Below are 27,242 nucleotides of genomic sequence, written 5' to 3' on the forward strand. Positions count from 1 at the left end.
AACACAGAGTCATGGGACAGCATTTATCAGCCAGAGCAAACGGGGGAGCAGGAGACGACATGTATCTTAGAAAGGGGGATACCTTCATTTTGTCCCTCTTGCTGGTGTGTGTGCTAAGCAGGATGGTTGTTGTCTTAATTTCATTTGGGAGTTCAGTTTCTGCCAGCTCCGTCCCAAATGACTGCAGGGTCTGCGCTGTTCTCTTCACCATCAGTGCAAATCCCTCAATGGCCTGAAGCAAGTAATCGGGATTTTCAGCAAAGGTTCTCATCGTCTTTTTTTTATGATTTTACTGAAGATAACCTTTTTATTTGCTCCAGTCTATGAGTAAATCAACTCTGAAGCATGTCATCACCATGTAAAAAGCCTCCTTGTGTTTATACATTCTCATATGCAGCACACTATTCTTTTGTTTGTTATGGATATTGAGAGCGTTAGTAGTTGTGATATAGTTGTGAGTGTTTTCATACAGTTCGATGTGAGATCCACTTCTCATGGCAGTAGTCCTGCGTTCCCCCGAGTTCCCGCGTCAGCTGGGTGCGGTCGATGTAGGAGTGCAGCTCACTCACGGAGCTCAGCATGATCACCTGAGGAGAAAGTATCCAATTACACACGCACAGCGATGTGAAAATACAGGCCTCATCGTGTTACATGAATATTTAGCTCACAAATATCGATGTCTAATCTACTTTTTTATTCACATCTGGAATAGGAAGCGATTTAATTACAGCTCAAAACAGAAAGTAGAGCACAGCTTCCCCCCAAATCAAAGTTTGTATGAGATTATTTTAGCTGTATTTCTTTTTATGTGAAACTTGTCCTTGTTTCTGTGTCCAAAGTCGTACATTTTAAACTCATCAACTCATCCAGAAATTCTGGACTTTTTCTGGTCCAATTTGCTTGGATGGTAAGAATTTGCTGTTGTTTTGAATAGATTATTATTTTATAGTGGAATGACTGATTTAGAAATGATTTTAGAGACATCTAAACAATGCTAAAGTGTGAAGGCATCAGGCAGCTCGTTAGATCTCAACATGATTTTCCATGGTTTTCTTTAAAATGCTGAATAACGGTGTGTGGTTTTAGCTGACTTAAGTAGAAATAAATGCCCTCATTTATTCCTCACCAGAAATTAAGTTTTATTACTTATTACAGATAATTTTAAAGGTCGTTCCAGAATACTGATACATTTACTGCAGTTTTTTTTTTTTTTTTGGACAGTAAAGACTTTTTCAAAAGTGTGCATAAATCAAATGTTAGCTCTCATTTGTGGTTTAACTGTTAAAAGACATATAGAAAAGACTAAGTACACACAGAACACAGAGTATTTGTTGACTGGAAAAACTGGTTACACCCACCGGCACTTTCATCTTGAACTCATCCTTGTTGAACTTAAAGAGGATGTCTGAGAGCGTCCTCTGCAGCAGGGTGGTGGGCCGCAGAACCAGGACCAGCTGGAGATTCCCGGGGAAGGAGCCCTGAAGTAACATTGTTAAATCTAAATCAGATTTAAAATGTTATTTACATTAAATTCTACTGAAATTTCAGGATAATTTCAGCAGTTTTTTCAACATTCTTAACATTTGAGTATATGTAAATGTTTATTATATTGTAAATTTCACAAATCACGAAAAAAGGCTTAATTTTGTTTACAGTACTGATTTTCTGACTTCTAGATTAAATTAGATTACTTTATTGAACCAGGTAAGCTATTAAAAACTAGTTCTTATTGACAATAAAAACCTCATAAGTCATTAATCGTGTAAGAGTTATGAGGACAGAGCTTTCATGCACCAAAATCAACGCCTTTAAAAGGAATTGGTTATAATCCGTGACACACTTATGATGTTTACAAAACATACAAACTAAAAAAATCCAGATTTTCAGTTCTGTGCTTTGCATCAAAATCAGGTCCAGCTTAAGAAGCGTGAGCCAGCGAACTGTGTTAGATGTGCATTTATTTCTTCAGGAGTTGAAAAAAAAGTTTTGATGTGGCAAAATAAAGATACAGAACATGTTCGAAATGTAAAACAATGCAGAACATCCTTTTTTCTTCATAGGTGTGTTTTTGTTCTTTCTTTTTTGATTGTGGATTGTGGAATACAGTACAGAAACAGTATATTAGTTTTCATATATTTATATATTTGCCTTGGCTAAATAATTGCTAAAACAAAACTCAATAGTTTTTTTAAGCTTATGTAGAAGATACTGTACTTGTATAACAGTGCAGACATAAACCACCTCCACCAACACATTTATTTTCAGAAAAGTTGCTGCTGCCTCTGCAATCACTTTCTTCCCATCTCTGTTTTAGCTCCTATTTGAAACTGTTTCTCAAAGCTTCAACAGAGAGCAATATGAGGGGGGTGGAATGAGGAATTCAACTTAAGTATCTTTTTATATCTGCATTTTAGCAAATACTTAGACCAGCTGTGGGTCAAACTTGGGCCATAGCAAAAATCTGAATGTTCTTAAAGGGCCGGTTATGCCAGAATATATTGATAAAACCAATTAAACTATTAAAAATATCAATATATAGGTTATCTGGATTCTGAGACTGTTGAAACTGTTTTTTTTTTGCAATCAAAATAGCAGATTATGTAGTGCCAGTTCAGAAATGTTTGTAAAAATTTTTTTACAATATTTGTGCTAATGTATGATGTTAAATGTGACTTTTTAATTACTCATCATATCAATTACGGACTATAACTTGACATCAAGTAAAGGTGAGGCATCAGTCACTTAAACTCAATGTTTTTGACCAATTTTAAGAGAAATTTGCGGTAAAATCAGAATTCAAAAAAATGTGGAGATTTGTTGATTTGTGTAAATTTTGATGTGTAAAAAACTGGAAGGTCTTATTGATGTAATTTGGAGTCTAGAGGGCCACAGAAAAAGCTACGGCGGGCCAGATTTGGGCCCCGGGCCTTGAGTTTGACACATGTGACTTTGACGTTATAGCTGTTTAATGTTTTTCATCCAGTCTTTGTTTTCCTCTTTCTCTACTTTTGTTATACTTTTGGTTATGATTTGTAAAATTCAAAAAGGCTTCCTAATATTCTAATTATAAACCCAACTCTGTATGGCTACAAAAAACCCTGTTTCTTTAAATGTTTTCGGAACATTCAAATAAAACATCATGCTGTGTTTCCACTCAGCTAAGCCAGTGAACCAAGTAAAACACCAATTAAAATATCATGACTGACTCCCAGTGACAGACTGCTGTGGCAGCGGCTGGATGACAGCTAAGGGTAGACGCTCATCTCCCTTCCTAAGGCTGTGCTTTTGTTAAAGTGAGCCTAATTAGCCAATGACCTAAATGCACGGCTCGGCTGATTGGCCCCTGTACTTGAATGGGCTGGAAACGCTGGCCTAAGCAGACGTGATGGTAAATACGTTGTTGATATAAACCTCATGGGAAAACCTCTCGTAGATGAATTAATAAATCAACTCAGGGTTTGTCCTTGCTGGGGGCTGGAAGGAGGATGATGAAGGCACAGAAAGTGGATGTTCACGGATGAAGAGTACAGTCTGTGGGATATGCAGATGTTTTTAAATTACTTTGCAGCAGAACAAAGAATAACCTCTTTCTCAGAGTGTTTATGATTAATGGCGGTGTCAAACATTTTACTGAATAATTAGCATGTCAAGTAAGTCTGTTTTTTTTAATGAAATCTATTTAGCAAAAGAATCATATCTTTAGTAGATATAATTAACATCTACTAACATAAGTTCATTTTTATTAGATGTTCACTTTAGGTTTAAAATTTAACTAAAGAAATATCTATACTAGAAACTTCAAAGCAACTAAAAATACATAATTAGACTGTTCTGATGAATTACATAATTAAATAAGCCCCAAGATATATACAGTTTAGAAATATACTAAAACGCTACAAACAGTAACTAGAATAGAATACCCACCCACCCATCCATCCATCCATCCATCCATCCACCCACCCACCCACCCATCCATCCATCCATCCATCCATCCATCCATCCATCCATCCATCTATCCATCCATCCATCCATCCATCCATTTTCTAACATCCTTGTCGCTAGAGGGGTCAGCAGGGGTAGAATCAGAATACCTTTAGGTAAATTCATACACTTGTAAATCTACCTAAGTTTACAACATTATGTTTACAGTATTAACCCTTATTGTTGTAAAATAATATAATAAAACTGTTTACCTCTGATTCCAAAATAAATAATTAAAGACTGCTTATGTTATAGTTAAAAGTGACCAAAATCAGCTTCAATTGGTGTCACCAGTGTAGAGCTTTACAGAAACAATCGATCGGAACCAGGCAGCGAATTTCTGATCGGTGCATCTCCAATATGATAGTGAACAGAAAAATGTACATGATTTCTTGGAATGTGTTGATGTTTTACAATCTAAGAACTACAGGACTTTTTTCTTTATGGATCTGCAATAAAACTACAAACATGCTTGGTCTTCTTCTGTAGCATGTAGCCATGCTGTTTGGGTCTGGTCGCTGCACGCTCTAACAGTCACGGCTTAGTAGCTCTTGGTTCTTTGTTCAGTGGCAGGCAAAAACAAGACACAAACAAACAAACCTCAAAGAAGAGCTAGCTTAATGATGAACATCATTAAGCAACGCAACTGAAGGCCTAATTGAAACCAGTCCATAAACACATTACTGAGGTCTGTATGAAATCACGCTGCAAACATAGTCACGACCTAGAGTACAGGAGTATACACAAGCATGTTTACATGCACAGATGAAAAACTGTAGCCCTTAAAAGATAATTTTGTCAAGAGGAAAAAAGCTCATTGCCTCACACAGATCCTCACATGCACAGAGAGGCTGAAGAACCTCTCAAGCTTTCATCATCTCGTATTTAGCAGCTCAGCTGAATCATCTCAAGCAGGACATTATTGCAGGGCTGACTGAATGCATTGCTTCATAATTCATGCATCAGAGGGTTAAAGTCTTCCAACCTGTATAAGTCTTCCCTGTGGGATTAATATAGCTTAATTAAATTGAAAATGACTGAGTGAGTCTGCTACGGGTCTATAAACAGCAGGTGGTGGCATTCAACTCCGATTCTCCTTATAGCACATTTAATTATTTTCTTTTTTGAAAAACCTATGTGTGATTCAGTTTGGATGACTGGCCTGAAGATCAGCTCAGCATGAAGCAAGCAGCTTTTTAAAATTAAATTAGCACAGGTTTTAATCCTTTACCTTTTGCTGTTTTTTTAGCAGGACGGGTCTGTAATACGTTGGGGGAGTAATAAAAGCTTCACTGTGTTCATAAAAACAAAGCTGCTCCCTGTCATTAGAGTTTTAAACCACACTGCTAATCAACAGTTCATTGTTTATACAAAAAAAATGGCTGGCTTTATAAGAAGCTGATATGTGAGAACAAATAGTTAAGCCAAACAGTGAACTGTGTGAGATTTTTTTTTTTTTAGTAGAAACATCCAGCGATTGGTTGCGATGCTGAAGGAAAACTTGCACAAAATTCAGAGTAATTTATATCTTTAGTTTAGGGTTGCTACGGTTTTCTCATTTTGAGAAAAAGTTTAGCGCGGATGGGTACAAATGGACAAATATTAATAATAACTAATATTATCAGATGTTTTTTGTTTATTTAAAATGATCTAGATCTAAAAATACTTAAAATGTACACTTTCCAGTGTCCATGTGAATATTGCAAATCTCTTCAATAAATACTAAAAAGGCATAAAGTTGTAGCAATGACGATGAATTTTACCTGCAGCTTTGGAAGCACAATATGGCTGCAACAGGAGCACATTAAAGGAAGTGATCACACTCCTACTGACCCTCGAGGGTGGCAGTGATATCTGAGGTGAAACTGTGACGGAAACACAATCATTCTCCTCCAACTCTCTATGACATAACAGATATCTTCCACCCCTGGGAGTGAAGTGTGTCATTGTGTGGATCTCTTTCTCAGACGGTTAAATATCCGTTTCTTAGTGTTTTTGCAGACGTTCAAGCACAAAGACAAACTCACTGCAATACGAAGCAGAGTCCCCTTGACAGCCGCCCATCGGTCCTGCCTGCGATCGATGACCAGGATGAAACCTACGTCTGTTGATGACAAGCTGCAACAAAAACAAAGAACAATGTAGGACACAAGGCAGCAGCGATCAGATGAGTCCAGATAGAGGATTTGTCGTTGAGGAACCCTCTATGTGGACTTGAATTATACGTCCTTTTAAACAACAGCTCAAAGAAGCAAAAACAAATGAAACATACATATTGTTTTCCCGTGTGGCATGAAAAACAAATCCAAATGCTTGCTCACAGCACTGCTGCTTTGTTGTGCTGTTCCTTATCTCCTCAGACAGCCGGTGCGGTCCATAAAGAGAGCTGCTCTGAAGCTTCTCCAGATCTCTTGGCCACCAGCCGTAAGCATTCGCATTTTTTCCCCGTGCCTCCCACCCCTTCCCTCCTACACAGCCGTCCCACGCTCTCGGAAGAGTGAGGAACGCGTCCACACAGGCGACTGCAAGCGAGATCCAGCAGCAGAACTCACAGCAGGTTTGAAAGCAAGATGCACCATCAGCAAAAGTGCACACAAGCCTCCCGGCACTTTCATTAGCCTTCATGTAGGCATGGCTTCCAGTATTATTTATTTACATTCATCAATCTGAACCTACAGACTAAACTACCAGGTTGAAAGAGTTTAAACAAAAGGCTTCTCTCTGCAGCAGGTAAGAGAAATCCACCGTGTTTGTAGTTTATGGAGAATAATGCTTTGGACCATAAAAGATTTAAGCATAGGCACCGCCCATATTGCATTATTGAACTGTCCAATGAGAGATCAGGAGATGCAAGACTTAAACCAATCACAGTGATGCAAGTAAACAATAGACAGTTACAGTAGCCATTTAGGAGAGAGTGATAGATGTAGGGGAACAAATAATCCTCAGGTCTCAATCAGTTCACTCTCAGTTAAGACTCTTTATATTAAAAATATTGACGTTATTAAAAAATATTAAGAGAAAGAAAAGAAAAAACTATTGTGGCAAAATATATTATTTAAGGAAGGAGAATCCTAATATGCAAAGCCAGGGGAGAAACAGTGCCTGTTGGTGCGAAGGGATGCCTGGGTTTCCATCCTGGTTCCAAATGGTTTTTCCATTTGACATGTTTTGACATTTATAGTATAAATATGCATTTTAACTTGGACAATTTCATTATTTTGCTTGGTTTCTGGAAAGGATCTCAAGAAGCTATTGTTGCATTATCCTCGTCCCAGTTTTTGAAACGACTACTCAGGGTACCGTTGTTTTTGTAATGGTGGGAAACTGCTAAAATAAGACGCTAAAGACACAGCAAAATATAAATTTTGTGTTTTTTAAAAACGCTTAAATATTGTTTAAATAAAAATGTAATGACACCTCAATGCCACAAAAAACATTTTGATGTTTTGCATAATATTTCCAAAAGAGAAATCAGAATTAGCCTGATTCAGAGGCTTTACAAAATCATAAATTGGCCTCAAAAGATTGATTTCTGCAGTACAATTCCTGTTTTTCTCTGTTCTTTGTAGTTGTGTAGGGCCATACTGATGTAAACCAACTTTTGTATTTTCTCAAAATTGCAGGAGCTGACTGTTTATAAGTACAAAATTATATAAATGTTGCTAAAAAAAAAAAGTAGATACAACAAATCAAGCAGTGTGGTTTTCTAGTCATTGATTCTAATTTCACGGTAATCTGGGATAATCTCAAATATAAGATTCTCTTTCAGATTTTTCAAAACCGTGAGGTGATGCTTCTGTGGCAAACATGATCCAGTTTCTCAGAACAAAGAGCACAGAAGCACCTTGAGCTGTGTGTTGATTGGTAAAAAGCTTTGCTCTAACGTCTAATGCAGCGTTGAGGAAAATTTGCTGCATGAACGCATTTGCAGTCACAGCAACAGAAACTCTATTTTCACCTCGCCTCCTTCTTCATTGCTTAGCGAGTCAGAAAAATTGTGTAAATACCTACACATTCTCAGATTAAAGCCCAATGCTTGTGTGAAATCTCATCTGTGTTAAATAAGGAAATGACATAGAAATAAAATGTTTGGGGCGTCCTTCATATATTTCGTATATTTGCTGTAACCGATTAAGGATCCGTGCTTGAAGAACCCAGGGATCATCAGTTGGGCTTTCTACAATGGCTGGATGTGGTTCTGTCGATGTTCTCCGCGTTCTTCTGCTACTTTTTCTACTCTTGGTTGCGGAGAACCTCGCCGAGTGGAGTAGCGGCATTGTTTGCTCGCGTGAACGGCTGATTGTGCTGTGTGGGCCTCTGCTGCTGCCCGGAGACGGGCCTGTGGTCCTGGAGGAGTTACGGAGGAGACGACGGGGCTGCGGGTCTGGAGTTAAACGGAGGTAGAAGAGGAGACGGCGCAGGCCAGTGGTAACGGCGATTATTGTGGGGAACGTGAGGTCTTTGGGAAATAGGACAGACGAACTCACGGCGCTGGTTAGGACCCAGAAGGAGTACTGGGAGTGCAGTATCTCTGCTTCACGGAAACCGGGCTACACTCGCTTATTCCGGAATACAGCGTGGAGGTTCCTGGATCTTCCTTGGTGCGCGGGGACAGGGACTTTTCCAAGAGTCGGAAGAAGAGGGGCGGCGGGATTGCACTTTATGTGAGTGAGAGGTGGTGTAATCCCGGTCATGTTAACGTGAAGGAACAGATTTGTAGCCCGGACATTGAACTTCTGGCTGTGGGAATGCGGCCGTGTTATTTACTGAGGGAGTTTACGTCCGCCATTTTGATCGCTGTTTACATTCCCCCATCAGCTGATGCAGCGGTGGCCTGTGACGTCATCAGCTCTAACACAGCCAAACTCCAGACTCAACACCCGGACGTTGTTATTGTGTCTTGTCTCTTGTCTTGTCTTGTCTCTATGCTGTAACTGCGAAGTAATTTCCCTGCTGGGATGAATAAAGTACTTCTATTCTATTCTATTCTATTCTATTCTATTCTATTCTATTCTATTCATCCAGATCGTAAATCTTTACTAAAATGAAAGGGAGCATTTCTATTTTACTTTGTGACAAGGTGACTAAAAACGTATCTAAGAAGCTCAGTTAAGTCTGGATTTTCTCCAGAGACCATATAAACCCAAATTTAATCTTTGGAAGCAAAGGTTCACGTGAGTTCATGCATTTTTGTCAAAAGCGGCTCTGTTCAGTTGTCTGTATGCATTATTCAGTCTCAACCAGTTAGAGTCACTGCAGTTTCTATTTTTGCTCTGCTTTTTCTTTTTCAGGGAGGATCAGGAAAGCTGAGAGACTATTCTGAACTGTACATATATGTTATAACTATATGTATATTTAAATAAACGGATATTTGTTGGCATATTTGGAGGTAAAAAATGTCTTATATCTGAGGCTCTCATCCCTTTTCGAAATTGATCTGACCTTGTGAGCAAAAATGTGGATGCATTTAGTTATCTTAAACAGGAACCCCAATTTACACTTTTGAAATCTTACAGAAGTCACTGTGTCTAAAGCTTCTTGGATCCCAGTACCAGAGATCTGTACTGGGATCCACTGCCACCTAGTGGTAGATTTTATACTCACACAAATAACATTTATTGAGTGTCTAATAAGATTCATCATCACTTTCAGTTTTGCTTTCACTTGAAGCATCCTATCCATGAATTAATAATTTTCCAAAAACCACAAAAGTGCAGCAGATTGAAGAGAAAGAGAAGATGAAGTCATGAATGTAAAAAAAAAAGATAAGAAACAAGAAAAACAAGTTGAGATAGAGGAAATAAGAAAAACAGCCAGGATTTTCATCCTCTGCCTCCGTCTGCTGCAGTCGGTCAGAAACAGACCTTACCTAGGCACACTTGTTAGATAGGTTAGGACGTTGTGAAACTCTCTGTCCGTGATTTCCCCAAATGCAGGAAACTCTGGAAACACAATGATGGGACTGCCGTTATCTCCTCTACCGCCTGGAAGACAGTGAAAGAGAAACGTTGAACATTTCAGCTTTGAATTTAAAGGAATTTTGTACAAACACTGTATGAACAGGGTTAAAACTGAAACCATCATTATTATTAGTCTGTGAAGGAAAATCCTTTTCAAATTTAGAAAGAAAGAGAAGAATCAAAGGCTGCAGTGAGCTGATGAAACAGTTCCACAACATGAGATTAAAAGAGTTAAAAGAGCAACATTTTTCAGCTTAAATCTGTCTAAATCATTTTAATGAGATGTCAAATGACGTCCTGTAGTTTGTTTGCCTTCAGTATTAAGACTAATGTAACACCAATGTAGAAGACTAATGTTTACTGCTTGTCAGCTGGCTGAAAGAATGTTATTAGGCTTTTACTTTACTTCCAAGAACTTCCGGATTCTAGAAATATTTCCACCGATAAAAAGAGTCGCAGTGAGGAAGTTGAATAAGTACCACCTATAACCCTTATTAAGCTGTTACTGTTTAAAATAAAATTAATTAGATAATCATGTTTGAGTTAGACCCTTGTGTAAAAAAGATACTGAAAAACCGGTATCTTTATTTGATTGCTAAAACTATTTGTAATGTTTTTTTTATTACTTCAAAACTGATTCCTCACATAAAAAAATTAGATTAGCAGAGGTGACTCCACCGCTGTAGCTAGGGTGTGCTACAGTTCCCCTGGATCAGACATGGCAGCCCTATGTAAATAGAAATTTTCAAATGTTTTTTTTCTGTGCTCATATATTTATAAAATATGGCTATGATTGTACTGAACCTAAAATAATCAATGATAAACAGCCAAATAGAAATGTGGTTATGAATGAACAACAACAAAAGACAATAGGGAATAGTGATGAGACTTTGACCTAATTTCACATCCTGCTAAGCAGTGGGAGGTAGAGCTGGACTGCTTGGTGAGTATATGAGGCAAAAACCAATTGTGCAGAGATGTTCATCATACCTGAGGCTCAACAGAAGATTCAGGAAAAATGATTAAAAAAAACCCCACATGTTTATGTAGCCAGTGAGGACAACTAAGAAGCAGAGCTACAAGGTCAGCAAGATGCTGCAAAGCATATAAGAGCACAGATGTCCCACTAACAAAACTCAGGAGTTCTTACATAATATGCAGCTTATTGATTATGCAACTTATTGATTTCAATAAGTTGATATCAGTGTCTTTGGCATTTAACACAGCTTAACTTGTCTTGTTGGGGGAAAAAAAACAACCTGAGGAACAGCAAAGTCTTGCAGAATATAGGGACCTATGATCTACACAAGATGACAAACTCCCTCATAGCAAATGCAGAAAAAAAAAGAAAAAGTTGGAAAATTAGCAATCAAAAACTGTGTTTGACAGTTTTGATCAATTTTTGGGAAATGACCTGAATTATAAATTCAAATACATGTTGACAGATAATATGAGAAAGCCTTTCAAATTGATTTATTTTTAAAATAATATTTTTTTCAAAACACTGAATTAATGGATTTGGTTTTAAAGGCAATGTCTATTAAAGACGCACCAATCAATCGGCCAAAGATTGAAAATGGCTAATTGATTTGGCCTGATGGGTCAGATCAGATACTGAAATAGCTGATATTTGTTTAATGCATCAAAACTAAGAGCTTCCACCATTTTCGTTCTTTAAACGCATCTATCAACAGCGTGAGATTTAGGGAAATGCATCAAACAAAATGTAGGGATTACATGTAAAATACTTCCTCTGTCAACAAAACTGTAGGCATTTTTTAAACCCTTATTTTACCAGGTAAGTCCTAAGTAATTGATGATTTTACTGCTAATTTTTCAAGCTGTGTATTATTTGATTCCCCTGCAGAGCACTTTGGGTGCCTTTGGATTTTAAAGCATTTTATAAATAAATACATAAATGAATGAAATGAATAGAACACAAAAAGAGAACATGATTGAAATCAGCAGGTTAAGACAGAAAACGCCTGATCAGTGCATCTCTGAGTATTAAAAAATTTATTTTTAGCAAAATCACACAACTGAAGAAAGAATAAAAATGCTAAAATGCTAAAAAATGAAACAGAGATGCTGCAACACTTTGCTTGTTGTTGACGACCTTGACAAACTCAATCAATCTCTCTCTCTCTCACACACACACACGCCCCCACACACACCCCGTCTACCTCCCTCCAAGCAACAGCTGCTCTGTCAGCACATGAGACTGGAATATCAATCCGCCTGCCTTTTCTTGTCCCATCACCATGGCAACAGCAAGTGCATGGTCATGCTTTCAGCGTCTGCTTTGGGTTTTTCAAAATGTTCCCAGTGTCTGCTGCATCCACAAGGTCGCAAAAATAAAAACAGAGGACAGTTTTTTTATTTTATCCTAGGAGATGATGGAGTAGCTCCATTAAAAAAAATGAAGAGTACTGTGAGAGTTTTTGTCAAAAATAGATCCAGGAAAGAAGCGACTAAGCAGAAGATATTTGCCGCTAAGGTCAGAAAGGAAGTAAAGAGGAAAGGGACAGGCATGACAATTGAATGTCAAATATTATCTGTCCAGAGATAAAACATAAAGCATATATGAATTGGACACAGTTAAAATAGGCATAAATGTAACCACGGAGAGAAGATAAAAACATAAAACTGTCACCTGAAAGGAAGGCAAACTGTTTTCTGAGATCAGGCGTGATGTCAGCAGCGCGGGGGGGATTGGTGTCCAGCTGCATGATCTCATCTGGAAAAAAGGAGCAAATTCAAATATTTATCCATCAACCACCCATCCATCAATCAAACCTTAAAAAATCTGCAAATAATACTGATAAATATACATTTTGAACAGGCATCCTTTTTTAAAAAAAATAAATAAATAAAAAATAAATAAATTATAGCTACAAATGCAACAATTCTGACAATTTAGAGTTAAGCAGCTAAACAGTTACAAATGATCAGAATTCTGAATGTTGATGAAAAATCCTGATTCATTGGGATAAAACGTACAGTGGCTCAATAAAATTTCATTTAAGTCTCCTTGGGTTTTTGTGACCTTCCTTCCATAGGATGTACTCCTGTGTCTCTTCAATGGACAGAGCTCACAGGTGAGGCTATTGATTAACACCATACCCTCCTCTACAGACTGTCCAATCACAACCCCTGGTCAAAAGACACCTGCTTCAGGTCTTTTGGTCTTTTTGTGCATCTACTTCCTTGCAATGCAAATCTCAAGCCGGTCGAAATAGATGACCATTCATACCGAACCTATTTCTGCTAGAGGTTAAAATTAAGTAGTTCCTATCCACTGTTGTCACATACTTGTTAAAAGCAGGGAGCAGCTTCAGAAATCACCAACTCAATGCACATTTCACCACACTGTCTCTTGGTATATCATGATTAAACTAAATTTGGCCGAAATGCTTTCTGTTCAACTGGACATGAATTGGGCCAATGCTTTCTCAAAGCTTGTATATATTGGTGTCATACAAACACATTTAACTGAAGTGAAATTCAACTAGAAGTCTATTGTTATTGACAGTAAAGGCCAAGATAGTCTACACCACGTCGCTTGTATTCGTGAGATTGATTAGATAACTGTTGTTAGAGTAAGATAACAGATCTCTGCTTCGGTGTCGATCCCCACCAGATGGCAGGTAAAATACTGATTGCTCCAAATCACTCCATGCAAATATCACTCTGAGTTGTACCGTTAAAGAAACTGTAGCTATCATCCTACAGGTACGATTCTTAAAACACTTCTTTTATTCAGGTTTAAACAAATCAAAATGTCTAATTAGTTTGTGTAAGAAATCACTGTTTTTGTCACACGTATATACAGCTCTGGAAAAAATTAAGACACCACTTAAAATGAGCAGTTTCTCTGATTTTACTTTTTATGAGTTTGAGTAAAATGGACATTGTTCTTTTATTCTATGAACTACTAAACTTCAAGCAAAAATTTAATATTTATTTGCAGAAAATGAGGAATAGCCAAAATAACGAGAAAGATGCAGAGCTTTCAGACCTCAAATAATGCAAAGAAAACAAGTTTATGTTCATTTAGAAACAACAATACTAATGTTTTAACCCGAGAAGAGTTCAGAAATCAATATTTGGTGGAAAAACCAGGAAGTTTTCAATGGGGTTCACTGCAGTTTACTCTGAATTTTTTCCAGAGCTGTATATATATATATATATATCAAGAAAAACTAAATGTCAAGAAAATAGGAAGTTAAGCACAACAAAACAGTTACAGGAATGCAAGGGAGTACCCTGAAACAAATATGAGAAATGTAAACACTTCCTAAACAAATCTGAACAAAGAACTATGTATTTAAATAAAGCACATGCTTCCAACTATTATTGTTCTGACAATTTGATCTTCTCTTCTGATCCGATCCAAACCATACAACCAGAGCCAATAGACTGTTTTTGAAAGAGAGAATATGCTTTAAACTACATTTTGTTGATATGTATAGTTTTTTTTTCTTCTCCGGTTACTACATTTCTCTTGCACCTAAACAATAAATAATCTGTTTGTTTAGAGTAGCCAAACAAACACACTATTTAGTTATAAAATATTTGTCACATAGAGAGATGGATAATTTTTCTACCTGAGCCCAAGTAACAAAATAACATAAATAAGAACAAGATCATTTTTATGAAATGTAAAAACACTTTAGGGTCATAGGAAGTGACAACAGTGAGATACTAACCAATGAGAGAAACAAACAGCATCATTCATTAACATATTAGAAAACTACTAATTTAACACAACAGACACGCATATGTATATATATATACGAAGAAATATAGACAATAGTAGACAAAATTGGCAGAAATTTAATTTCAAGCCATATTTATGAGATTCTTAAAAATAAATGAAAGAAAAAAATGAAAGAATGCAACATCTGGATGGTCAGTCATTTTGTAAATTTTGAACTTTTATATTTATTTGGACCTGGTTATGAAAATGAGCTGTTTTGTAATAACTTTCCAATAATTCATTACCTTGGAGACCTTTGACACAATTGATAGTTTACAGTATTTTTTTTTAGTTTCAATTTATCTTGATCAACTAAAAAGAGAATTCTGCTGACATGCTAGTGACGTGCATGGATACAAAACGGACTGATCCAAAATGGAAGCAAGTTGGGGCAATATGGCAGCATGTGGTTCAAAAAGAACTGACCCAGAGCCAATGTTGTGGCACCGCTGAGGCTTTATCCAACATAACCTCTGAAACAGATGGTTTCAAATCTTAAAAGACAGCTGGAGTTCACTGATGTTGACACCCAGGTCACACTAATCTTACACAGCAAGGAGTAAATACACACTGTTACCTTATAAAAATACACAAAGTGAAGAAGGGAATTGTAAAGCTATTATAAATAGGTTAAGTCATCAATTATTCAATCACTACAGTAGATAAAACAGAACCGAGGTCTATTCTTTATAACCCTTTATCAAGCCAAATAAGTATGGATGATACATACTGACTGACTTTGTTATATGTGTTTAAGCAAAGATTCCTCTTAAATTAATATGTGCAGAATTAATTGGAAAAATTTCCAAGAGGTTGTTCATTGTTTCTGCATCAGACCTAACTTGAACTTTTCAGCGTTTTCTAGTTAGCATGACTCAATCAGGAACTGCTCACTGATTGTTCTCCATACGTCACTTTAAGCTTAGTTCCTTTCTCCTCTACCAAGGCAGACGAATATGAATCAAAGCAAATAAACGTCTATCTCTGTGAGGATAGCGACTTTGTAAAGCGATGTAACCATGATTAATAACGGTCAGCATGGCCTTGGGTGTTCGGACACAAAGCTGCAGCCTCTCTCATGCTTCACATGCACTGAAGCTCACAAAGAGACCTCCATCAGTTTCCTCTCTCTGACCTGATATCACTTACTCCACCAGCCACACCCTACCCCCAGAAACTCCCACGCATATCACATCAAAACCAGCCGCTCAATCAGGCTAGAAAGAGGCTATTTTGTTTCTGAAAAATCCCCTCATTAATGTCCAGTTTCAGCTTCAGCCCATTTTTTCCTGGACATTTTCTTCATCAACGTGTGCAAATATCCTTTCACCACACTTCTTGCTCAATTGGAAAAGTCCCGAGGGCCGTTTCTGTGAAACGAGAGCCAGTATCGGAGGGTGATCTCACGATAAATGAACCTTAAACTCCAAAAAGGAGAGAACTGAACATCCTGTACATCTTTACAGCAAAAAAAGCAACACTATGAAGCTTGGTAGTTCTACGAATAACCAAGATTGCAAACGAATCTATTGGAACAGTATTTATTGATGGATATAGTGGAAGTAGAAAAAATGAAGCTCTGTGAAAAAGTGTTTGCTTAGGTAATTAAACAAGTGTCAGACTAAGTTAACCTAAGTAAATACAAAAAGTCTTCAAACAAAGAATCTATTTATAAAGGAAAAATATGTCCAAATAAACTTTGTCCTGTGTAAAAGAACTACTGTTTATCTGATAGCAACATCTGCCATGAAGCGTTTATGACAACTGGGGTGGAGGACTTCTGGCCCACTTTTCTTTGTATAACCGTTTTAATGATCACAATGAGGTTCTGAGTCAGCAAAGCAAACCCAGACCATCGCACTACCACCGCCATGTTTTACTGCTAATATGATGTTCTTCTACTGAACTGTTGTAAGTTAATGACATGGGAATCACCAGGATGTTTTTAGGTAAATGTGCGATTGGTCTTTCTATTCTTATTGGTAAGTCATCATTTTCCTCCAGGGACTCTCCCATGAATGTCATTTTGGCTCAATCTTGTTTTTTTGTTGAATCGCGAAAACTAAAGGCAAGTGAGGCCTGGAGAGGTTTAGATGTAGATCCCGTGACCTTTCATAATCTCCCGGCTGTCGTTGAATTCTTGGATTAGTTTTGGTAGGCTGCTCCCTCCAGGAAATGTTCCCCACTGTTCTATGTTTTCTTCATTCGTGGATAATGAACATCATTATGTGGACAGCACAACTGGGAATAAAGAAGAGCTGTTTGGGTATTGTGGAGATTACAGAAATACAGCTCTGTTTTCCCTACAGCTCTGTCAGTTCTAAAAATTTGATGAAACGACTATATTTGTTGGAGGACTTCAAATATAATCTTTAGAGAGGATGTGCTGATTCTGAAATTTTAATGAAGTCCGTCTTTCTATTCCACACACAGGAAAAAAGATCTATCATTTATTGCATTGTTGTTCTAAGAAAACTAACAAAGTCTGTTTGAAACCATCCAAATGTCCTAAATTAAATTTAAATATAAAACAATATCACAAATCTGTCAAATCAGATAGAAGCATGGTAAACTCTGGTGTGTTTTTCAGACGTCTATTAAGATAAGAATATTGCCCAACACCTTATTAAAAATGCTAACTTTCTGCAACTAAGGAAACCTTTCTGGTCTTTAGTGACAAAAGAATTCCTTTCCGACGCCCAAACCCTACCACACACACACGCCCACACACGCACACACACACACGCACGCACACACACACACACACACACACACACACACACACACACACACACACACACACACACACACACACGCCAACTCACAGCTCAGCTGCCAATTCAAGCGTTAATGTTCTTAATAAGGCTCAGGGTTTGGGATTAGTGTCCGCTTGGGCTCACGTTTATGGCTGACGAGTCAAACGTTAGTGGGTCACAGTGACAACACCTGGACCGCCTGCCACTACTGACACAGATTAAACAGGACCAGAAGGCGGAACTGAAATGTTGGTTCTCTGTTTTTGACATAAAAAACATCATCAAGCTTCTCCAACAAAACAAAACATTGGTTACAGTAACATTTAAAAAATATTGCTAACAATTAGAGTTGCATGTTTTCTTGCTTAAAATATGATTCAGCCTTTTAGAGTGAATTTCCACACAATCAGTGGCTCGTTTTTTCAAGGTAATAGTGTGTATATTATCAGAAAAATGGGGGAGATGCAACAGATAGTCACAAGTAAGACTACAGCAATGGCCGTGAAGAAGAGTAGAGGCACAGATAAAGCAAAGTGCTGTCTGCAGACTCGTGACAGGTCATGCAATATGAAGGAACACAAAAGGTGAGACGGCTCAGATGACACCAAAACGTTTGGTGTCTAAGGTGATGGTGATGATTATCAGAGCTCATCTGATAATCAAATAATTGAAGTGTGAGACCGCACACAGTTTTAGAAACAGAGCAAAAGAAACAATCTGAAACAAACTAAAATCCAAATCAGTTCCAAGGTTTTTCTTCATTCATAGCAAAGGTCTATGAAGAATAAAAGAATAAAACCAACTCGGCGTCTTACACACAGAAACAGTGATGGAGCACAGAGCAGCTGCAGATTTCTTCATCAAACTGTTGTGGTGCGGAAAAAATGTTTGCAGAACTGGAAAAGAAATAAAAAATCTACACCGACTCTATTCGACTCTCAATTTTCGTAGCTGAATCTTTATTCAACCTGTAGGATGAATAAATAAGAGATGCTTTGAAAAAATTGGCTGGCAACAGAGTTTGGATACTTTTGATCTTGAACTGGTCTGACTGAAATCCAATCTTTTTCAGATCACTGAACGCAAAAGTTCACGTAAAGAACAACAAGGCTCGGCGTTAGCTGTTTTCAGTTTTAGTTTCAGTGAAGTTTTCAAATATTAATTCGGATGAAACACACAAATGTCAAAAGGTGTTTAAAAAGAAACCACCTCTTCAAGAGAAATCCAAACATGACGACATCCACACTGGACTTTAGGATCCAAACGTGTATACAGATCTTCATCCATCTCTTACTCAGTCTTTGGTTTATTTAGGAAAGAGTGAGAGAGAGCAAGACTTCCAACAGAAAACAGGAAGGCTCAGAAGAGTAAAAGTGCTGCGTTTGAATCCTTTTGAGGTTTCAGCTTATGTGTGTCATGGAACATTTTTGATTTGGAAATTTTGGAAAAACTCCCAGAGTTAAAGTGAGGACTTACATTCTCTAAGAACGACACATGAAGACTGTCGTTTTTTTGTCATGCTAACAGCACAAACCACACAAAATACACATATAAGATACTAAAGCCATTTTCAAATTCCAACCATCTATTTTGCTTTCATTTTTAGATATGAATATAATGCTGTTTTACAATGGCAATTTTCATTGATGCAATGTAAATTAATATTGATCACACACAACAGGAAGGCAAGAAAAAAGTAAAACTAAAACTAATATTCTATTGCTGTCTGTTAGAGCTTTTAACAAGAAACTGAATACAGCATATCAGTGGGTCAAACCTTTAGCAAATTTCTGATTGGTGCATCTCTAGATCTAAATCTCAATTAAAATACTTTGAGTCACATTCATATCAGCTGTGCAACACCTACCACAGAGCCAGTGGCAACGACAGGAAAATTTGTAGAATCTCTCCACCTCTTCAAGAGAAATCCGAACATGACGACATCCACACTCGTCTTTAGGATTCAAACGTGTATGCAGATCTTCATCCATCTCTTCCTCAGTCCGATTATCTGTCTTTTCTTCCATCATTCGTTCATTCTCTCCGCTGTCCACTAAAACTCTATCAGCCCAGATCTCCTCTCCATCCGCTTGTCTCTTTCCATCTCCTCCTGGAACCCCCTCTCTTTGCTCCTTACCAGTAGACAGAAACTCTGTCCAACCTGCAGTCACAAACAAATCCAAGACTTGCTTTTCTAGGCATTCATCGGAATCTACAATCATATGTTCTGCCAGAGTTAGCTCCTGGTTTTCCTTTGTGCTAAACCCACAATCTAACCCGAGGTCCACATCCTCCTCCATGAGGAAGCTTGAATTTGCCATCTGTTGTGTAGTCTACTCCAGGCTCGCGACTCTTCTGTAACATTTGCTCCATGAAGCTGTGCAGGAGTGTCACACGAACAGCTTCTCTCCCATGCTGACTCCACCTTTCCCCAAAAAAATGCATGCAGCCTGTGCAGGTGCTCCACTGCCTGCAGACATCACTCACTGAAAGGACTTCCTTTTTCAACCTCAGGTTACCTCCCCTGCATACAAAAGCTACAGTGTAGTGCTCTACCCAGTCCTCAGTGATAACCCAACTAGTTTCCTCTATCGCCTAAAAGAACAATGCATCCAACCTGCTCTCAAACCTGAGTCTGACTTGTAAAATACATCCACTGCCAGCAGCTACTGAGATACAGGATAACGATTTAGCTATCCCAGGAAAGATATGCTAAAACATGTTATAAATACTGTAGCTCTCAGTGCTCATTTACCTAGGGCAGCCAAACCTGGTATAGCCGATTGGCTTATCTCTGGAAATGTGCACCAGAAGTACAAAGCTCCCATTCTGCCCAGCCCTTTCAAACACTGCCTGCAACCCCATTTAACCGTTCAAAGTCTGTCGACTGAACGCTTCTATTCTCGTTTACTCCACTCAAATGACCCCATTCTTACAAACTCACTGAAAGAGCCGATTCTGAGGAGACCTCATTTGAAGAAAGACACTGTTTCTTGACAGAATATGGCAATTAAGATTCAATTTCAACAAAACCCAGAAAAGAGATTTCAGTCAAAGCAAGGTAATGGACACTAATATCAGTCTTTCAACCCCGTCATTATCTACTTTAAGTCAGTCAGTCAGTGGTGCTAAAATGTGAGAGAAAGTTATGTTTTTCTTGTGGGAGTTTGTTATGTAAGCTTGAATTTGCATAGGGCTTTTTTTTGTTTGTTTTTTTAAAAGGTGGTGTTGGGATGGCAGGATAATTTACATGAGTGTTTGCTTTGCGACCAGTGGAATACAGGAAGCTATCAGTGTCAAAACCATGGCTTTAAAAGCCTTACAGACTAGTGTCTTAAAACAAACAAGAGGCACAAATACATCATGTTTTATACTCATTGTGCAAATCTACACAAGACTATTTCATTTGCTTCTGTTTCTATTTCTTCTAAAATTTTTCTAATAAAAATAGAAGACCAATTGAGGCACATTAATTAAATTCTGGACATATAGATTGCTGTATAAAGAGCTGAGGTCAGTCTGCAGGAGTTGTTTAAAACCACAGAGGGTCAATCTTTAAAAACAACCACGAGTATGAACGAGGAAGCAGCCGGCCGGTCTTTGAGGGAACTATAAATTCATCCACCCACACGTTGCGTTTATGGCCACTTCTTTTTTTAAAATCACATTATAAAAGGAAAACTCCACTGGAGAGACCGAAGGAGCAAATATTTACAAACTGCTCATCGGAACAATGAGGCATATGTCATGTATCTGAACATGTGACTAGACTGGGTTTGCTTTTGTTAAAAACAAACAGAGGAGCATCCATCAAACACATGCCTCTTTAACCTCAACAGCCTCTGTTTTACTCAATCTGAAATTCTGGTGAGTTTTGAAACAGATTAGATGTATGTACAGTATATACCATAAGCAGTTCTACTCAGACAGTATCGTGCAGTGACATATGCATTAATATTATTGAAATGTTGGGCTTTTAATTATTTATTTGAAGTGATATTTTTTCAGGTTGGAAGAATTATTTAATATAAAACTTCAAGAGCATTTAAAGGCCGGGGTGCACAATTATAATTGTTCATTTTTCTATAGTCCATGGAGGCTCTAATATATACCAGGTCAAAAGAATGGCTTTAATGCCCTTTAGCACATTACTCACCACATACTCTTTGAAGTCTTCAAATCTACCTTAAATCTGGATGACAGAATTGGTAGAGTTCATCTAAAATGGTTGGTTTCCTTTTACAGATGTGCCTTTTATGTATAGGTCATTGGTTTTCAACAGGTCAGAGATTTGGACATGCTATTCAGAGAGTCTAACATTAGCCACTTACTGTAGAACTACTTTTGATGTGTGCAGACATAGCATGCTATGTCTGTAGCATGCGGCCACGCTGTCAACGGTGAGATCATAAGAGCGTGACGACTGCCGAAAGTCTGCTGGTTATGTTCATGTATGAGTGACAGAAATAATAATAAAGAGATTGTGAGCACAGTCATTGCATGAGCGTTAATAGATGTAACATTGTCCTGTGGAAAGAGCCAGCAGCTTGAACCACCTTAGCCAAACTCTCACCCTAAAATAAATCCAAAATGTTCAAGATGTTTCAGAACAAACCAGGAACTTCCAACTTCTTCCAACAGAAGAAGAACGCCACATCAAGCACTGTGGTGGGAGCATCAACCTGTTACACGGTCTGCGGTACGGTGGTACTAGTGTACAAAGTGAGTGGAAAAATGAAGAAGGAAGACCTCCTTCAACTTCACCTCAAATAAAAAGTTGAAAACTTGACTGTGCTGTATGAGTGTGCATAAATTGAGCCTGTGTAGAGTAGAGAAAATTCACACTAAATTCAAACTTGTGTAATCATTTAAAAAAAATCAAAGACCTTAATAAATCTTTTATCTCACAATGTTCAGAATATAAGGTTTTTTTTAAAAAAGCTGCACAGTCTATAAAGACATAAGAACCAGTGATTTGCCTTTCAAATTCTTGTTGTCTTTTCAGTAAGAATAATGACTTTTCCAGAGCTGGAAGGAAATAAAAACCTTCACAGGAAACCATGCAGTTCCAGCATGATCACACTACTTATGAAGGACATGCCGTTATGTCGAGTCGATCCTCCAAAATTAGTTAGGCTTGTAAAATTTATATGTATAAACTATAATTGTAGCTTACAACATAAACATGTGTCCAGAAACAGAACAAGGCAAGATGTCCAAGAGCAATGTTTGTGAAAAATAAGAAAACAGCTGAAGGTATTTAAAAAATATAAACATTAGCTTCAAAATGCTGCAACCTATAAGAAACAAAAAGCTCTCAAAACAAGAATGTCTATACAAGAACAGATATTATCAACTCACTTGACTTAAGTGGTACCATTGGTATCCCTCTCTCTGATTCAGAAGAACGTTTCCTCGTTTTCCTTACTATTCTTTTCATTGCTGTGCACTAGACCTCCTTTTTAAAATAGTCCCAAAAAACAATGTCTCAAAGGTGGAAACGACCTAACAGGATGCCAATCTGAAACCCCAGTTCCTTTTCCATTGCAGCAGCCCTTCTGCCGGCAAGGTGCTGCATGCTGCAAATGCCGCATTTGCTGAGAAATCCTTTTCTCCTATGGAAAAATGTCAGTGCAGCTGCAGAGATCGGTGAGCTAGAAAATGAGGAGGCTATTTAAGCTGCGCAGTCATGCACTCTTACACACACAAAATGTGATACACACCAAAGACACAAAACAGACCCAGTGGGAAACAAGGGAAGCCCACAGGAAACACTTTGTGGGGCTCTGGGCATGTTGCCCTGCAGAACTATTGGCCAGATGAATATGTTATGCACAACACAGACACACAGAGTGTCTGCGTCCACGCTTTGCCTACAAATCTGCAGCACTGCAGAGTTGCAGTCGTGGAAAGATAGGACTTTAACACAAACATGCTAAAACTGAAGAAGGTTTCCTCCTCTTACCATCCCAGTCCCTCCAGGAGTTCTTGCGACTGGCAGGGCTGAATGGGAAAGAAGAACCCAGTCCTGAGATGTCCAAGTTCTGGATCAGATGACTAAGGCGGTTCATGAGCCGGCAGGATGCCTCTCCACCCTCCCGGAGAAACTCAGGCAGGGACATGACAGCAGGCCGCTGGACTTCAAACAGAAACTGGCATCCAAGGAGACCTCTCAGCTGCACACTCTAACAGACTCCAAAACGCACTGCCCAAATCCAGACATGGACGGACACCTGGCTATTTTTGTGCCAAGTTAGTCAGGATCACAACCAAAGGATCTCACATGCATTCAGTGAGGACATCTCTGCACTGGGTACAACACCAGTCCAGCGTCCGCTGCAGTGCCACATTGGGGACTCGAGGAAACGACGCTGTGCAAAGCCGGCAGAATTAGAAAGAGCTGAGTCACTCTCTGCACAACCTCTCTAACCAAAACTGTTCACTCTGGAGGTGAGAACGGGAGGGTACACTCACACACACTGACACTCATACCTCCACGCAAATGCAACAACTGACTGTCTTACTTGCCGCAGCGGCAAGTAAGACAAGAGGGAAGGAAGGTCGAGTGCAACAGAAGCAGAGGGCAGCCGGTGGAAGGCAAATCCCCTTCTGCTTCTCAGGCTAATTATACTCCTCTGCTCCTCAACTAATCTGCTTTTCAATTGTAAATTCTTTCACACATCCAACGCCTGATGAACAACAGGATCACATGAAGGACTGGAAACTGCTGAAACCCGTTGTGTGAAAAAACAACAGCAACAAAAAAACTACTATAACAGTCTGAAAACTTTATACTGCACGTTTTCATCTTTCAGAGTCAATATGTTGAGTAACTGAAGTCAAAGAGCAAGCACAGGGGGGTACTCCTTCAGCTCAGAGGACGCTTTCTGGGAAGCTTTTAAGTTTATGTGTGTTTTGTGTCAGTGTTTGGCCCTGGTTGGTAGTTAAAGCTGGCAAGTAAAAGGCAGCTCTGTGTTTACAGGCTTAGTAAAGAGAAGCGCTCTTGCATGCTGATGAGGCAACTGCACACAACATCATTTTAACAGACATGTCATCTACAGCCCATTCTGCATGTTTTTCTGCACAATGCACACCTACTTAAATGTCCACCCAACTCTTCTTCAATATAAATGCTGGCATCTCAACATTTTAATGTTAACATCAGGTAAAAAGTAAGTATGTTCCGAGTACAACTTTTAAAGCATCCAACATTACATTGGCACATTTGGTGGTGGTAATAAATTTATATTTTTTCCAATCCAATTGCATGTTTTGGCTCATTGTCCTGATCCAGGCATGTTTAAATCCTGGACTAAACCCAATTTCTTGTCCCTCTAGTTAATAAATGATATTTGTCAGTCACATCCCCAATGACTCTGCAGTCACCTCTGGCAAACCAACTTTTAAAAGCATTATCCTACTTCAGGCTGTGTAAAATATTTTAGTGTTTTCATGGATACAGTAGACCCCTGATATTTGCGAGTGTTAGTGTTTGTGAGTCACCCTCAAAGAGCTAGAACCCATGAATGCTTGAGACCCCCTCTAATAACTTCCTATTTCAATAGCTCCAACACCAAATGTACCTTAATACACACCAATACGCTCAGTTAAAACAATCTACCGCAGAAGCTAATATCTTCGGTCTTTCTTATAAAATATGTGAAATGTTACTGCTCCTCTTGTCTTTAAGGTACTGACTAACAAGCTGGGGACTAAAGGCAGCCTGCTGTATCCATCTGGCTCTACACCTGCTCCGCCTTTAGAGGATGATCGCGCAGCTCAGCTGACCTCCAACAAAAATAGGAAACAGAACCTCACAATATGGTACCAAAAACAGAGTGACATTCACGTCTGATCTATAAACTTCCTCACTGATCTTCCTGTTCAGGAAATACCAAAGAGAAGAATCTGAAAAACAAAAAATTGGCTGAGGACTCGATTTTACCTGAGAGACAGCTGGGCAGCGTGAAGCTAAGCTGAGTCTTTCTAAGTCTCAAAAATCCACCCAACTTTCCTATTCTACAATCACAAATGAAATACCACTATGCACACAAACAAAGAGGCATAAGCTCATTCTAATTATAGAGTATCAGCTGAATAAGGCCATATAACATATGCTATTTACAACTGAAAGCACAAAATGACCCTAAATGTAAGTGACCCAGTGGAGATGAACATATTTATGCTGGAAATGTTACAAATTCAACTGGACGTTGCCCTTCAAATACACTGGAAGTGGGTCTACTGGCCACTTGAAAAGCTGTCTGTGGCCATGGCTGCAAAATAGTTACAAAGAAATTCATCTAGCCCACTGTGGGCACTGTCCTTGTTGAAAGAGCAATTTCAGGTATGATATAAAACAAGAGATGCAGAGAGAAAGTAATTGACGACTAGAATCAGCCAATTTTCAGCTTTTTTTGCCCTGATCAGAGAGCCACAGGCTGAAAATGTAAAAACCTGATACTTTGTGTGAAAACGCCACACAAAGCGCTACTAAGTTGTTGCACTTTTCAGTGTAGATGCTGTTACTGAAAGAAGAAAACTCAAAATTAGACATTTGGTATTAGCAAGGTGTTTAAAAATCAGGTCAGGGCTGTAGGCCAACAACCATATTTATGACCTAAGCTTAAAATAAAGCAAAAAACTTTGACTGTCCCCCCAATGCTTCATATTAGATGAATTAAATATAAAGTGGGCGTGTCTGATGATTTCAACTAATTTAAAAATGATTCAATCTCAAGTCAGTTGCAGGTTGGGAAGCAATATGATCACCCCATTTGTCTGAGTTTGCAAATATCGAATATATTCTCATCTAACAAAACAGACAACTGTGCCAGAAACCACAAGCAGAAGCAGACAGCTACACGGTGGATACAGTTTCTCTGGGAAATAAATAGATTAAATTTGTCTGTCTCTGTTTTCTCCAAACAAAATGCATCTCCGCATTACATGTTTGAGAAAACAAAATCGTTCCAGTAACAGTTTTTTTTTCTTCTTGTGAATCTCTCTTCATCACTCTCCCTTCCTCGTTGTCTTCTGCAGTCAGTGTCAGGCTCTCCTCTCTAAGCTGATTACTGTTCTCATCCTCCTGCCACACCACATCTATGTCACATTTTCTTCAGGGAACTGTTAGGCATTGAATCAAATCTATCAGCTCTCTATCAGTGTAAACAAAATGAGATATGTCAATATTATCTAACTTTTGTGCCTGTTTTTTGGTGAAAGAGAAATGCAACATAAAAAATGCTGTAAAGGCAAATACTTCTGTATTTTCATTACTGTAGCTTGGACATAGATTACCATATTTTTCCTCCTTCCTCAAGTCCACCCACTCACCATCTTTGGTACTGGAAAGGAATGGATGGACGAAAATCTTGCAAATCCCTGAAGGTTTGCAATATGTTTCTTTAAACACATTTTAGACTTTAAAGTCCCAGATTTCAAAATAGCGTTTCACAATTCATGTATCTCTGGCTGAAAATTTAAGTGCATTTGTACTAGTGACAGAGATGCTATGCTTATACTGGGTAGATTAAGGCAGATTTCTATAAATGGATCAGAGGAGATGGCAGACAGACTAATAAAAACATGTCCATGGCTTTCTTTTTGGAAAAAGGAACTTAACAAACATATGCTTTGATACTGCATATGTGGAAAGGATTTAAGTTCACAAGGAATCTTAAATGGTTGTGAAGAAATTGTGCAATAAAGAAACCAAAAGCTAATTTTGGTGGATTATTTTACAGTGATCTGGCTTTGAATATGGGACTGCAAAACAGATGG

At 38.3% G+C, this 27,242-nt stretch overlaps 1 protein-coding gene across 10 annotated transcripts in view; it reads right to left on the reverse strand.

The window, feature by feature from the left end:
• Nucleotides 1-27,242, reverse strand: part of LOC102225344 (guanine nucleotide exchange factor DBS-like) — a 41,394-nt gene that overhangs the window by 12,023 nt on the left and 2,129 nt on the right. For 2 of the 10 annotated variants that reach the window (XM_023336269.1, XM_023336273.1), the window contains exons 1-7: nucleotides 19,327-19,852; nucleotides 12,598-12,681; nucleotides 9,854-9,968; nucleotides 6,009-6,099; nucleotides 1,359-1,478; nucleotides 471-587; nucleotides 83-232 (exon numbers count right to left, since the gene is read on the reverse strand). In XM_023336269.1, the coding sequence (XP_023192037.1) occupies nucleotides 83-232; nucleotides 471-587; nucleotides 1,359-1,478; nucleotides 6,009-6,099; nucleotides 9,854-9,968; nucleotides 12,598-12,681; nucleotides 19,327-19,780 (1,131 nt within the window). In that variant the 5' untranslated portion in view covers nucleotides 19,781-19,852. Of the gene's footprint in view, nucleotides 1-82; nucleotides 233-470; nucleotides 588-1,358; nucleotides 1,479-6,008; nucleotides 6,100-6,253; nucleotides 8,146-9,853; nucleotides 9,969-12,597; nucleotides 12,682-19,326; nucleotides 19,853-22,820; nucleotides 23,113-23,424; nucleotides 23,760-27,242 lie in introns of those variants that run through there. The other 8 variants (XM_023336271.1, XM_023336275.1, XM_023336268.1 and 5 more) reach the window with 8 other exon arrangements.

Source organism: Xiphophorus maculatus, chromosome 7 (assembly GCF_002775205.1).
Source record: "Xiphophorus maculatus strain JP 163 A chromosome 7, X_maculatus-5.0-male, whole genome shotgun sequence".
Taxonomy (NCBI): Eukaryota; Metazoa; Chordata; class Actinopteri; order Cyprinodontiformes; family Poeciliidae; genus Xiphophorus; species Xiphophorus maculatus.